General features: G+C 43.4%; 1 protein-coding gene across 1 annotated transcript in view; it reads right to left on the bottom strand.

Moving 5' to 3' along the window:
• Positions 1-4,200: 4,200 nt before the first annotated feature.
• The window catches only part of TUBA8 (tubulin alpha 8), a 19,502-nt gene continuing 8,155 nt past the window's right edge, over positions 4,201-15,547 (bottom strand). Inside the window, exons 2-5 of the mRNA XM_004381224.2 lie at positions 11,758-11,980; positions 10,100-10,248; positions 7,603-8,283; positions 4,201-5,989 (exon numbers count right to left, since the gene is read on the bottom strand). Of these exons, the coding sequence (XP_004381281.1) occupies positions 5,696-5,989; positions 7,603-8,283; positions 10,100-10,248; positions 11,758-11,980 (1,347 nt within the window). The 3' untranslated portion in view covers positions 4,201-5,695. The remainder of the gene's footprint in view (positions 5,990-7,602; positions 8,284-10,099; positions 10,249-11,757; positions 11,981-15,547) is intronic.

Here is a 15,547-nt window from a genome sequence, read left to right as displayed (position 1 = left end):
GAGACAAGCACCTTCACAGTGGCAGACACCACCTTAATCAAGTGATCAAAGGGGCCATTGTCAGTGATGATACCAGTCAAAATTTTGTGCTCCCTGACAGGACACAATGAAAAGAACACAGCATAACTTCTGTGATATTCCTGTCAAAGAGGCATAACCTGAGTCCAGTCGTGAGGAAACATCTGAGCAACTCAGATTGAGGAACAGTCTACAAAATAGCTGGTCTGTAATGTTCAAAAGTGTCAAGGTCATGAAAGTCAAAGAAAGGGTAAGGAATTGTTCCAGACTGATGGAAATCAAATAGATGATAACAACCAAATGCAACAGTAGATTCCGAACTGGATTCTTTTGCGATAAACGAAAATATTGGGACAATTAGTGAAACTTAAACGGGGTGTGAAGATTAGATGGTAGTAATTTAACACTGAAAGTACCAGAGGGTAATGACATGTTGGAAACTTACTCTCAAATCAGTCAATAAAAAAGTTTTTGTACTGTACTTGCAACTTTTCTGCAAGTTTGATAGTTTCACATTTCTTTAATGTAAGAAAATATTATGGATGGCTTTTTTCTGGAGACCATTTACAAAAGTATACTCTTTGAACACATTGGTTTAAAGATTTTTCAACACCATGCAGCAAAGCATTTAAATTGAAACTGCATAAACCTTGTTTCAAAACAAAGTTTGGGCCCTGAGAAGTATTTTCTGCAGCTTGCACAGTATTTCTGTCTGTTTGGGATAGTTTCAGTGTCACTCAAATTCTCTTGGCTGAATTTCTTATTCTTTTTTTTTTTCTAAAAAAAAAAAGTGCAGAGCAAGAAGGCACACCTGACTGCCCTCTTGAAAATTCTGCCTAAAAACTCAGTCACAAAGATGCCTGGCTGACTTGATGAAATTAATCTAGTTCTCCTTCACCATGAAAAGCTACTTTAGGAAAAAGCTGTTTGTGCCAGGTGAGGAACAATTTATAAAAACTGATGTTAATTTTTGTCCAGGGGAAAGGACAGGTTTTGTTGCATGGGGTAAGGGCAAGAACAAAAAGAATTATTAATAAAATATTTGTACTTATTTACAAAGCTCATTTCTCTACCAACACGTGGCTTCATGTGATCTGTCTGTTCAGTCCTTCTCCACAAGTCTCTCTCTCCTGCCTATTTTCCTTTCTGCATTTTGTCAAGTTTTTTTTTTCAATTCTACTATATTTTTGCATACTGCCAAAAGTAAACAATAAATTTGCTTTTAAGGTGTGTAGATTGAACTGCCATTGCGGTATTCTTTTCGGTCGATACATTCTCCTAAGAAGGAGACAGTGGTGATAAGTTGAAGTGGCAAAAAGAACTTTTAAGTTTCCTTTTCCTGGCGTTGGTTTCAGGACAGAACTAAAATAGGCTGTGACTTGGCATCTGTTACCTTTCTCAGTCATTTTCTGTCTTCTGGCAATTTGTTGCCATAAAGAAGGACCTTTTTTTAATTTTTATTGATTTTTTTATTTTGGAAAATAAACTTTAAACATAAAAGAAAAGTTCAAAATATCTTACAATGACCTCATATACTCTTCAGTCATTATTAACATTTTGGCACAACTGTGACAAAAATTTTTGGTTTATTGCTTTTCTCTCTCTCATACACATGCAGATGTGCACACACACACATCCCTACCTGTATGTATGTATATAAAATAACCTTTTTTTTTTTTTTTTTGCTGGACTCTCTGAGAGTAAATTGTAGAGATCAAGATTCTGCAGCCCTAAAATATTCTATGTGTATCTCAGTACTATTGCCAAATTCAGGAAATTTAATATTAATACAGATATCATTGTCTTAAAATTTTCTTCTACATACTTTGAGAACCACACAGACAATGTACATAGAGTTCCCACAACCAGCTTCTCCCACTATAGCATCTTACATTAGTATGGTACGTTTGTCACAACAATTCATGAACCAGTACTGATACATTATTATTAACTAAAGTCTATACTTTATTCAGATTTCCTTAGTCAATACCTAATGTCCTTTTTCCATTCCAGGATCCCATCCAGGACACCACCTTACAGTTAGTCTTCATGTTTTCTTAGGCTCCTCTTGGCTGTGACAGTTTCTCAAACTTTCCCTGACAGTTTTGTGGAGTACTGGTCAGGTATTTTGTAGAGTGTCTGGGATTTGTCTGATGTTTTTCTTGTGATTACTGGAGCTATGCATTTTTGAGAGGAAGACCATAGAGGTAAAGGTGGTATTCTCATCACATCATAACAAGCATGCACACTATCAGGACTTACTGTTAATTTTTGGATCACATGGCTAAGCTAGTGTTTTTCGAGTTTCTGCACCGTAAAGCTTCTCTTTTCTCCTCTTACCATACTTATACTCTTTGGAAGAAGGTAACTATGCACAGCCCACATTAAAGGAATGGGAAGTTATGCTTCACCTCCTTGAGTTGAGGGTAAAGTAGTTACATAAATTATTTGGAATTCTGCAGGGGAGATTTGTCTGTTCTCCCCAATTTATCTACTCAATCAATCATTTATTTATATCAATGTGAACTCATGGATATTTATATTATACTTTGGGTTTAATCTAATACTGTTATATTTATTTTGTTGCTCAGTTTGTCCCAGCTTTGGCCATTGGGAGCTCTTTCAGTTGGCTCCTGTCCCTTTTACATATCCCTATCATTGTTGGGTTTTTGAAGCACTTCATTACTTTCTGGATCCAGTGAGGTTATTTTCTAAAATTTCCACTTAGTTTTTCTTTATATCTTTTCTTTGCTGAGGCTTTCTATTTTTAAAATTCATTTCAAGCACGTTTGCAATGTAGAGGCATTTTTGTGAGACTGCTTAAAATACTCATCATATAATTCTAGTATGTTTCATTTTGGTGTTGGTCCTACATTTATTAGTTGGCGTTCTACTAAAAAGAAGAGCTTTTCCTTCTGCTTTGATCTTTTTGTTTCTTAATGTCACCATGGACTCAAGGATTCTTTTTTTACTCAATGTGTTTTAACCACTTACTCTCATTATGAATTTTGATGCTCAAGTTGGCCAGTAGGAGCTCCGTTCTTACGGGACATGTTCCCCACCATTTTTTGCGCACAGACTTCCCCTTCTGACACAAAGTGTTTCAAATTCTTCCTGTAGCTTTCCTGCTTCAGCCCTGAAACTGTCCATTTTTCCAAGGAGTCATGGTTCCTTTTAGAGGAGAATGGTTTTTAGAAACCAAGAACTAGGACCTAGGTATTCTCATTACTACCAAGGTGTCATTGTTTCTAGTTCATTTCAATGGACAGAGCTGAGAAATAGATTCTTATTTAAGAAAAAAAATGCATTCATACTGATACTTCCAATTCCAATACTACAGGGTTATTCCTTGCTTTATTCCATTCCACAATTATAGATCCATTCTTCCACAGTGAGCACCTAGCTTAATCTGACAATACACATACAAACACTCTCTTCAGAATAGCTACACCCATACTACCAACAGCAAACCTACTAAATAAAGTTCAAGATTTCTTTGTGATTCCTTTTGTAAAAGAACTGTGTTCGAAATTACTTCAGATTCTTTCCCTGTATGTGGTTATGCTACCCATTTTATATACAATTTATTTGTGTGTGATGTGATTTCACGGTTTTTACCCCCTGATCTTTGGTTTTTTAGTTTTGTTTTTGCATATTTTTGAATATGTCAAACATTAACATGATTCCATAAGTCAAACCAGAAAAACTAAACTCGTTGCATTCGAGTAAATTCCAACTCATACCAACCCATTAGGACAGAGTAGAACTTCCCCATAGGGTTTTCAAGGCTGTAAATCTTTGGGGAAGCAGACTGCCACATCTTTCTCCCATGGAGCGGCTGGTGGGTTCGAACCACTGACCTTCCAGTTAGCAGTTGAGCACTTAACCACTAGAGCTCCTCCATAAGTCAAAACTATACGAAAAGGTGTATAGTTTGCTTGTTACTTACCTTGTTACTGCTGATCAGGGATGAGAGCTCAGTTTCCCCACTAGGTCTCCACTGACACTGTGGGGGAAGAGCGGCTTATTTCCACTAAGTCTCTACCAAAGCCAAGCTCGTCCTTGCAGACACCTATGGAACCTGGTGCAGGAATGAGGTCACAATGGACAGCAGGTCTGGGCATTTCCTTTTTAACATCATGATCTCCTTCAAAGAGGAGCACAAGAGTGTGATCTCCCAGAAAACAATACTCTCGAAGAGCTCGACATCACTTCTTGCCTAATTTTCCATTTTATTCTATTATTCTCAGGGCTTCCAAGGAATATAGAATAGAAACATTTAAGGAAAGCCAGCAGCTAAAAAGGTGTGTATTTCATGCATAGGGACCTACCAGGGGCCCACCCCTGTGTATCCTACTAGCAGTTTAAGAGCAGTCTTTTGGTTATTCCTAAAATCCTACCAAGCCACCAACTTCAGGTAATAGATGCACTAGCTCATCCTCCCCTTTGTAAATGATATAAAACTTTTACTTCTCCTCATTCTTCCTTTTATGAGGCAGCAGTTGGGACCTGGCACAAAAGCCAAGGGATATAAAAATAGTGTAGGGTAGACAAGAGAATAGAATTGGTAGGCCCTGCTATCTGAGCTCCACTTCTTACCATCTCCAGCACATAGATTCTCTATGCCTCAGTTTCTTCATCTATAAAATGAGCAGAATATTCATTTTGAGATTGTTGGGAAGATTCAAGATGAAGTATATAAAGCACCTAGCACAGTGTAGATAAAGCACCTAGCTCACAGTAGGTACCCTACTTAAAATCTTCCAGAAGCTCCTGTTCACTTAGAAAAAAGTCTAAACTCCTTACCATGGTCTATAAGGCTAGAAATGCTCTGGCCCCTTCCTAACTCTTGGGTCTCATCTCTTCGTCTCTCACCATCTAGCACACTGACCTCCTTTCTGTTCTTCAGACACTCCAGGCTTGTTCCTACATCTGTGGTTTTGCATTTGCTCTTCACTTTGCCCAGGATCCACTGACTCCAAAGCTTCACATGATGGCTTTTTCTTGCCTTTCAGGTCTCTGTGAGGCCTTCCCTGACCACCTCAGATACTTTCTCTCTTCATTGGTTTTTCCCTTCCTATCATTTACTATCTGAAATGATCTTCTTCACTGCATTTACAAGGGCAGAAAATTTGTCTTATTTATCACCAGGTCTCTAGCTCTTAGAACACTGCCTAGTACATAGTGTATATTCAAATAATTGATGAACGAATGAATGAACATGTGATAAGTCTGGATGGTGCCTGGGCCATGCTACAGATTCATTAATGTGAACTTCTGCTAACTCCCTGCCCACAATCTTGCCAATGCCCAGATCTTTCCTTTCCCAAAATGTTCTACCGTGCCCCAGTCAGCAGGCTGTGTTTGGTGTTGGACCCAGCAGAAGCAGGAATTAAAAATCCTGATTAGGCCTCCTCACAAGTATAACTTGTCTTCACTCTAATCCAGAGACAGTGACCCTCATTTTTTTCTTTTTTTGGTGGCACAAAGCTGCTATTACCCAAGGAAGGGTATGCCAGAGCTCAGCCTCCATTTTTGGCCCAGGCACTCCTTCTCTTATGTAAGACAGAAGTCAACCTGGGGTTGGGAGTATGGTCTGTTACTCTTGAAATAGTTGAATATACTTTTGACAGAAGCAGCAGAAATAAAGAGACACAGCCAAGGGGAACATGTATATTTAAAATTCCTCCCCTTCATTTTCTTCTTCAAATGAATCAGTCCCCACTTCTTCATAATCCTTCTCCAGGGCAGCCAGGTCCTCCCTGGCCTCAGAAAATTCTCCTTCTTCCATTCCCTCTCCAACGTACCAATGCACAAAGGCCCGCTTGGCATACATGAGGTCAAACTTGTGGTCCAGACGGGCCCAGGCCTCTGCAATCGCCGTGGTGTTGCTTAGCATGCAGACAGCCCGCTGGACTTTGGCCAGATCCCCTCCTGGCACCACTGTGGGTGGCTGGTAGTTGATGCCCACCTGAGGAACAGAAAAAGAGGAAGAACAACAGAGTAAGATGCAAGTCAGTGAAAGGATATCTGGGTGGCAGCTCCTGAAGACCAGGCATCTTGTCCTGGTGGTGTGGGACAAAACAGGTCATGAGTGTGGAATGGGACTATAGGACAGAAGGTGAAAAGTGGGAGTCAGGAGTTTGGGGGATCAGGCAGGCAAAGAGAAGTAAGTGTTGAAAGAAAAGTACAAGTCAGTGGGATTGGGTACAAGCAAATTCAAGGGGCAGGGCTGGAGAATTGAAAAGCTGGAGAAGAAAAAGAGGAGAATAGGACTGGAAATGGGTAGAAATGTTAGTGGAGTGCTTCAAGTAGACGAGTTAGGGTAATGAATGATATTAAGGGGGAGGTGTACAGTATATGTTTATGTCTAAAAGGGAAATTGATGCTATTACAGGCATATTAGTTCCTAGACTTGATACAGTTTATTCTTTCCCAGATGATCATTTGAAGTTCCTCTTAGCTATGCTGTCAATAAATTTAAGGAATTTTCTCTCCCAAGGGTGAAGGGTTATTTAAAAGGTCATGGGGTATTCCAAAGAAATAAATAAAATGATCCAATAGGTCCTGGGCATGATATTAGTGTTAACCAGGCCCTGTGTCTCTAAGCAATGCAGCTTTTTGGAAGAAAAAGACTCTTATTGAAAATTTGTTAAAGGTCTTGCTTGAACTGGCCTGCTTCCCAAGTTCTAGGAGCATAGCTGGGTCCCCCAGGCTAACCCCAGCCTAGTCCAACAGTGGAGCTCTATCCTAGAACTCTCTTTTCTACCCACAAACACATATCCCAAACACAAGCCAACCTCAGGAATGGTAGGATACCAGAAGTCGTCTAAGGTGACAAAGTGTGATATTATTTATGAGACACTGAGAACCATGGTGCTGCCCCAAAATACCTCTCCTACCCAAGCCACTACCTCTTAATTGCCAGTATCTTAAATTCATAGCTTTAAAATGCATGTTCTCTTGAATGGATGAGATTAGCAGCAGGCAGTAGAGCAAAGGCTCAGACAATAGAACCATCTTGGTAGAGGAGGTGATGCTGAAAAAGGGGCAAAGGGCTGAGAAGGAGAAGGGCAATGAATATAAACTTTGCCACATCACACATTTTGCTAGATTTGGCCCTGACTAGCATAAACCCTGTGCCTGGAGCCAACTTTCCTCTCGTCTGAACAGTAGCATCGTTTGACCTGAGTCAGGTGAGGACAAACATCCTAGGGGAGGATGCAAGAAGATGAAATTCAGCAACATCAACCCCCATGGCATGTGCTTTTCTGAAAGGCAGCCAAAGATGCTAGAAATACCTTATTTCTCTTTCTGGACATGACTCCAGAGCTTCAGCTTAAAATAAAAAAGAGAGAATGAGAAGATTTCTGCTTTTTGTCAGTTTCTACCATCACCTTCACATGTCTCTCATTTTTCTTTTTTTTCCTCCTATATATTCTCCTACTAGGTTATTTTGTTGTCTGTTTTCATTTGAAAAGAAAAAAAACTTCATTTTTTAAAAACCACCCTGACTATTTTTGCAAGAATGACCAGAAATGCTTCTCTAGTTGTCTATCTTTTCCTTAAGTCACCATCTCTCACCTTGAAGCCTGTGGGACACCAGTCTACAAACTGAATGGTCCTCTTGGTCTTGATGGCAGCAATAGCGACATTCACATCCTTGGGTACCACGTCCCCGCGGTAGAGCATGCAGCAGGCCATGTACTTGCCATGTCTTGGGTCACACTTCACCATCTGGCTGTTAGGCTCAAAGCAGGAGCTGGTTATCTCGGCCACAGAGAGCTGTTCATGATAGGCCTTCTCGGCAGAGATGATGGGTGCATAGGTGACCAGTGGGAAGTGGATGCGGGGGTAGGGCACCAGGTTGGTCTGGAACTCGGTGAGGTCCACATTGAGGGCCCCGTCAAAGCGGAGAGAGGCAGTAATAGAGGACACAATCTGGCTGATGAGGCGGTTGAGGTTGGTATAGGTAGGGCGCTCAATGTCTAGGTTCCTGCGGCAGATGTCATAGATGGCTTCATTGTCCACCATGAAAGCACAATCTGAATGTTCCAGTGTGGTGTGGGTGGTCAGTATGGAGTTGTAAGGCTCCACCACTGCAGTGGACACCTGTGGGGCCGGGTAGATAGCAAACTCTAGCTTGGACTTCTTGCCGTAATCCAGGGAGAGGCGTTCCATCAGCAGAGAAGTGAAGCCGGAGCCAGTGCCCCCACCAAAACTGTGGAAGATCAGGAAGCCCTGCAGGCCAGAGCAGGCATCTGTCTGGGGAAAGTAGGACATGAGAAGAAAACATGAAGACAAACATGTTTCCGGAAATAGCCTCACATGGACAAAGCCAAGCAACTCACTGTCTGTCCAACCCCATCCCTCAACATTTTTATGTGGGCAAAATCAACACAGCCGTGAAGGAATGAAGAAACAAAGAAGGAGTTGCACTGATCTTGGGAGGACTAGCTAAATATGGGGTAGATGTGACATACATACAATTGCATTTGACATACAATGTATACATGCCTCTCAGTACATGGGGAGCCCTGGTGGCGAAGTGGTTAAGAGCTCGGCTGCTAATCAAAAGGTTGGCAGTTCAAATCCACCAGCCACTCCTTGGAAACCCTATGGGGCAGTTTTGCTCTGTTCTACAGGGTGGTAATGAGTTGGAATCAACTTGCTGGCAATAGGTTTGGTTTTTTGGTTTTAGGTAAATGAAGATTTCAGCATGAGTTAGAGTTTCAGAACCACAGTGGTTAATGCTTTTGTCCCTTGAGACCTGTGTCTTTTGATTTCATAGGAACTGCTGACCAACCTCCACATCTCAGTCCTACCTTGGAAGGCAGCTCAGGGTACCAATCGCAGGAAATGAAAATGAGGTCAGAGAACCTGAGTTTTCATCTGGAAACCCTGGTGGTGTAGTGGTTAAGAGCTATGGCTGCTAACCAAAAGGTCGGCAGTTTGAATCCACCAGGTACTCCTTGGAAACTCAATGGGGCAGTTCTGCTCTGTCCTATAGGGTCACTATGAGTCTGAATCGACTCGATGGCAATGGGTTTGGCTTGGTTTTTTTTCTTTTTCCATTTCTCAGTTCTGAACACTTGAGCAGGTTATTGAACCTCTTCAACCCTTCATTTTTTCTTGGTTAAATGGGGACAATAAAAAGACTCGTCTCATAGGTTTTTGTGACAGTTAAATGAGATAACATGATACACTAAGCAAGGACCTGACATGTAGTAAATACTAACAGAATTCATAGAATTACAGAATTTTCACACTGGGTGGGATCTGTGATTATCCAATTCAATGGCTCTCAACTTTTGGGGATCACAGACCGTTTTGAGACTGATGACCCCTATGAGCCCCTCTCTATACAGAATAGGTAAACATATACATAGATTAGGCATCCTTGGCTCCCAGGTAAAGTACCTCTGATCAAGACCAACTCTTCCATGTAACAGGTAAGTGGGGGCTTAAATACAGTGACCCACCGTATAACTCAGAGCTTTGTAGTCAGACCAACCCGGTTCACATCCTAACTCTGTGACTTCTAGCTGTATAACCCAGGCTAAGTTATTGAACCACTTTGGCCCTCAATTTCCTCATCTGTAAAACACAGGGAAAAGATCTCCTTCATGTCATTATTAAGGGGATTAAACGAAGGGATGTATTTAATGCGTGACATTTTTAAGTATGCAATATATCAGCTCTCTTCCCCTTCTCTTACAAGTTAAATGCTTTGTTGACCTGCGCTGCCAGCAAGCAAAGACCTTAACCTTCCTTATATCTGGAAACGTCCCCAGATCAGCCTGAGGGTAGTCCATGATGCTCAGGTGGAGGAAGGGGTACCCTCACCTGCACCCCCACCTCTGGGGAAGCAGTGCCCCACACAAGGTGGCTCTGTGCCCGAGATGTCCTCCAGAGCCCAGCAGGGCAGCACGTGGCTGGTCTGTGGTTTCTGTTCTTACAGAACATAAGCAGAAATTCCCATTCCCATGTGCCAGAGGTCACAGCCGGTTCAGAGAGGTGTGAGGCCAAGTCTGTTGACTCCAGCGTGACTCACCAGTCCTCTGCCCTTTTTGATACTTACTAGCTTCCGTATACGGTCTAGCACCAGGTCGATGCTCTCCTTGCCCACTGTGTAGTGGCCCCGGGCATAGTTGTTAGCTGCATCTTCCTTTCCTGTGATCAGCTGCTCTGGATGGAAGAGCTGGCGGTAGGTTCCTGCCCGAACCTCGTCTGCCAAGAGAGGGGGACCATCAGGTTTTACCACTTGATTTCCAGAGGAGAAGCCTCTCTCCCCATTGGAATACCACATGACATGCTTCTTTATCTACATTTCCCCCATCTGCAAAGCTCCACTGAGGTAAAATCAGAGAGCATTATAATAAATCTGCAAAAGACTAAGAGACATCCAGGGTCACACAGGCACTAACAGAGCCAGAAGCCTGTGACTCAGGCAGGCAATGAGAAGCCAGCTGCTCTGTGGGCTGGAACTTCAAAAGGCCTTAGGTTTACAAACCTACCAAATGCTAAAGTTAACTGCCTTTCTCTCCTTCCACTTTGACCCCTCAAAGCTTCCCTTTTGTTTTCTCTTTCATGCTTCAAAGTTACCCTTGATACCAATAATTTGACCCAATTTTACTTGCATAAAAATGTTCCAGGGATAAGGAGAGAGATTCAGGGTGATCTGCCCAGATCCTACCCTGCCCCAGGAACTGTCCCACCCCTCATCTCCACCCAAAGGTGGCAATAACATATGTCAGGCTTTAGAGATATTTTTGGAATGACTCTGCAGCAAACTGCACTCCAGGTGTCTAGAGGAGCAGGAGCCCTAGATAGGCTGTCAAGGGGGTTCTGGACATGAGGGCGACCAAGATGCTCCAGGCCCCAACTTTACTGCCTCTTCAGAGCCCCTCCACTACCCTAGGGAAAGCACTCATTTGCCCAGGAGCCTGGGAGGGCAACCTGCGCTTTTTGCATTTGTACAAAGCATCCAGGGGATGGAGTATCTGTAGTCAGTCACCCTAGAAACTAGTGTTCTAATTACCAGCATTTTTCCAGACATCTCAGTGGAACTTGTCCATCTCTTGCTTGGTAAGTCAGCCTTGAAGCTGAGGAAATCCTGATATTGAGCTGAGGACTGACCCAGGGGTCAGACCCCATGGGAAGTGGTGGGGAAGTGAGAGGGGAGAGGTGGGGCAGCAAGAAGCAACCAGACAGAAATCAGAATTCCTCTGTTTTCCAAGCTTGAAATGAGGTTCAGTCTAGAACTACAGCAACCCCTGGCAGTGAAAGAACATGACTGCAGTTATTCCATTTTGTGTGTAAGAGACTGCAAGGTTATACCAGGCCTGTGAGGACAGGCTGCAATTATTTTGGAATCAGAAACCTATGCTTTGGGCAAACTGACTACTCGGAAACTTCTTATAATTTCTAAAGTTGTTTTGTTTACCCTTAGTATTTAGGAACAGTCTTGACAGCTTCGGTCTTTCTCTGAGGGTCTCGGGTTTAAGTTGAGAGCGTTTTGTTCTGTGTAAGTTAGAGATAATGGGGGTACAGAGATCCCTGACCCCTACTGTGAGATTCCCCAAGACTATGGAGATCCGAAGCACTGACCAAAATCAGAGAGCTCTAGTTAAGCCACCCCTACCTTCCACTTAGAGATTCAGCTTCTTAGTTATCCTGGGCCAAAGCCTCTGCAGTTTCGTGTTGTATTCTCTGTGATGAGATCGATCCCATACTCACCCACGACAGTAGGCTCCAGGTCTACCATGACAGCCCGGGGCACATGCTTCCCATTGCCAGTCTCACTAAAAAAGGTGGTGAAGGAGTCATCGTCATTGGCCTTGCTGGCTTGGACGCCAAAGGTGCCATCAGCTTGGATGCCATGTTCCAGGCAGAAGAGCTCCCAGCAGGCATTGCCAATCTGAACTCCCGCTTGACCCACGTGGATTGATATGCATTCCCGCTGTAGGGAGACAGTGTAGTCAAGGTCAGAGAGTTCTTGACCCCCAGCCATGCCTGTGCCCTACATCCCTCACATCTGAGGACTTGTCTCTCCTTGGCATTCGACTTCCAGGAAATTCATTCCTCCAGCCATGCTTCCCCAGAACCAGATGGTGTCTAAGGTTTCAGGTGGGGCCCTATGGCATCTGGACCAAAACTTGGGTCCAAAGAAGACACAATTGTTCTGTGGTTTGCTCTAAAGTTTGCTTTCCAGGGTTATTCCTTTATTCCAGGAAAAAGAAAAAGAGGGCAGCTGCACAGGTGGAATAAAGGGCTAATTTCAAACCATAAGACTCCTAGCATGAGTAAGAAGGTCAAAGGAAGAGCCAATGACAGACGTAGAAACTATGCCTAAATTCACTGCAACACACAGTGTCAGCATTCATCTTAATGCCTGTTGTTGGGCGCTGTCAAGTCGATTTCAACTCATAGCAACCCAACGTGACAGAGTAGAACAGCCTCATAGGGTTTTCTTGGCTGTAATCTTTATGAGAGCAGATTTCCAGGTCTTTCTCCCATGGAGTCTCTGGGTGGGTTTGAAACACCGACCTTTCAGTTAGCAGCCAAGCACTTAACCATTGTGCCACTAGGGCTCCTTTCTTCATGCCTAGATCCTAACTTTCCTAGACAACAGTGACACCATACAAACCACAGTCTCAGAATATCATAGAGCAGTTGAAGACTTATGGAAGGACTATGCTTTGGAAGTAAGTATAATGGGTATAGTTAGTGTTATGGTTACAAATGTAGGAATAAGAAACGATTGGTACATCAGCAAGGGAGAGTTGGGAGGATATAAATGGGGTTCTTCCTGAATTCTGAGAAATTGGAAAATCTTTGTGGACACCACAACCTTCCTCCTTGCCTATGTCAGGCCAAGTATTAAGTAAAGCTGACCTTTAGAGTGTCCTTATCTCTGTCTTACTCTGGTGTGAGGCCACAATTACTTGATTGGTCCTAGTTCTAACAGCTTAGGATGGTATGTGTGAGTGTAATTGTGTGTGTGTGTACACATGCGTGTGTACACCCACATATGAATAGTAACTTACCATGAAGTTTTGCTCAGAAGATGGGATCACCACCCTCACCTGCACCCCCACCTCTGGGGAAGCAGTGGCCCACACAAGGTGGCTCTGTGCCCAAGATGCCCTCCAGAGCCCAGCAGGGAAGCACGTGGCTGGTCTGTGGTTTCTATTCTTACCCATGACCTGACCTGGCATTTTCCAGCTCCGTGTAGCCCAGGCCAGGAGCAGAGCCTCCAGAGGGCATGGCTGGGCATGGAAGGAAGGAGAGCCCACATCTGAGTCTGGGACTCCTGGGAACTTGGAGGTTGTCTGGGCACAGGTCAGCAGAAGTGTCCCTAATTCAGTTTTACAAGTGAGCACCAATTCTGTACCTGTCTTCGTACAGAGTGACACACAGCCTCTGCCTTCAGGGAGGATAAAACCAAAAATCAAACCAGTTGCCCTCAAGTGGATACTGACTCATGGCGACCCCATGTGTTTCAGAGTAGAACTGTACACCATAGGGTCTTCAATAGCTGTAATCTTTACGAAAGAATCACTGTGGCACAATGGTTAAGTGCTAACTGCTAACCAAAAGGTTGGCAGTTCAAATCCACCAGTCACTCCACAGGAGAAAAGACGTACCAGTCTGCTCCCATAAAGATTACAGCCTAGGAAACCCTATGAGCAGTTCTGCTCTAGGGTCACTATGAGTTGGAATTGACTGAATGGTACACAACAACAGCAATCTTTATGGAAGTAGATCACCAGGCCTTTCTTCCACAGTGCTGCTGGGTGGAGTCAAACTGCCAACTTTTTGGTTAGCAGCCAAGTGCAAACCATTTGCACCACCCAGGGATCTCCATGAGTCAAAATGGACTCAGTGGCAATGGGCTTGGGGTTTTTTTGGTGGGCAAGGAAGGGCTTCAAATCCTGCCTTCTTGATTAACTTGTTGTGTGACCTTGTCTGATTTACTTAACCTCTCCTTATCTGAAAATTAGAGTAGCCCCTCATAGGGTGGTTGTGAGAATTAAATGAGGTACTGCATTTAAGGCACAAAGTACCTGGCACATAGTAAGTTGCTGATACATGTTAGCCATGATTATTGTTGTTATCTTTACTATTACCACTTTCATTATGATACTACTGTGTAGCTCTGTCCTCCACCTGGAAGACATGCATGTGGAAAGTTAGATACCTCAGGTTCCCAATCTTCTCACCTTCATTATGGGTCTAATTTGCTGCTTCCATCTTAGTACTCAATTCAGACCTAAGAAAAACAGTGTTCTGCACCCAGGAACCACCCCACAACCAGCGCATTACCAACCCAGACGGCATCCACACATCCAGCATGTAGCTGTGTCTTCCTAGGGAGGTGTCCAAAGCTGAGGGGACATTAGAGAGGACTGGAAGGAGCCCAATCCCACATATACTACTTCTAGGTGATGGCATCCCTTGTGGCCCTGACCCTCAGCCTTTTGAGCCTTGTCTCCCCACCACCACCACTGACCACCACCACACCCAAGCCACCCTCCAGCCCTATCTATGGTGCTTGGTCTCCAGTCTGCCCTCCCCTTCCGGAACACTCTAGCCTTTTCAGGGAAGATGCAGGGATATCTCAGGAAGATCAAAGATCATGGGAGGAAGAGTAAAGGATCTTGGGGGCCTGAGAACCACCAGCACAGTGATATCAATGTTTTTACTTTCTTTTGATGCTCCCCTATAATCTCACACCAATAACCAATATGCCAATTTTCATAGACAAAATGTCTCTGTCTCTCTCTCTCACACACACACCCCTTAGGAAAACCTTTTTTTCCCTGTTAAACTAATTCACAAGAGTAATTTGAAGTATAAAATAGACTCAGAAATTACTGGCAGACTCGTAGGCACTTCCAAAAGCCAAAAATGGCTACACCAATCAAAAGAAAAGGAAGGCTTCTCAATACTGTTCTCTACTAACAGGAATCAGGGTTCCCTGGAAAAAGGGAGGCTTCAAGGTCTGAGGCAAGGAATGTACAAGATGAGCCTGGAACATCTTATAGTGCCTGAAAGCAAGGAAGCTAACAAGACTGAGATGATGTCATAGATCACCAAAATCAACTTGAAGAGGCTCTTATTGCAAAGATGAGACAATCCAATCATCAAAAAAATAATGACAGTATTTGACTGAAACAGAGTGGATATATGAAAATCCACAAGTCCCTACAGCTATTAAAAAAGAGAACCCGCATCTCAAAAGCTTGTAAGCAGCCATCTAAGATACTCCACTGGTCTCACCCTGTCTGGCACAAGGGAGAATGAAGAAAAGGGAAAGATTTGTCCAAATGACTAATGGACTACAACTACCAAGGCCTCCACCAGTCTGAGTCCAGCACCACTAGATGGTGCCCAGCTACCGCCACCAACGGCTCTGACAGGGATGAAAATAGAGGGTCCCAGACAGAGCAGGAGAAAAATGTAGAACAAAATTCTAACTCACAAAAAAAGACCAGACTTACTGGCCTGACAGAGACTGGAGAAA

This window comes from Trichechus manatus, unplaced genomic scaffold (genome assembly GCF_000243295.1).
Source record: "Trichechus manatus latirostris isolate Lorelei unplaced genomic scaffold, TriManLat1.0 scaffold00081, whole genome shotgun sequence".
NCBI lineage: Eukaryota > Metazoa > Chordata > Mammalia > Sirenia > Trichechidae > Trichechus > Trichechus manatus.
Note: the sequence above shows the minus strand (reverse complement) of the source record. Positions and strands in the feature narration are given on the sequence as shown.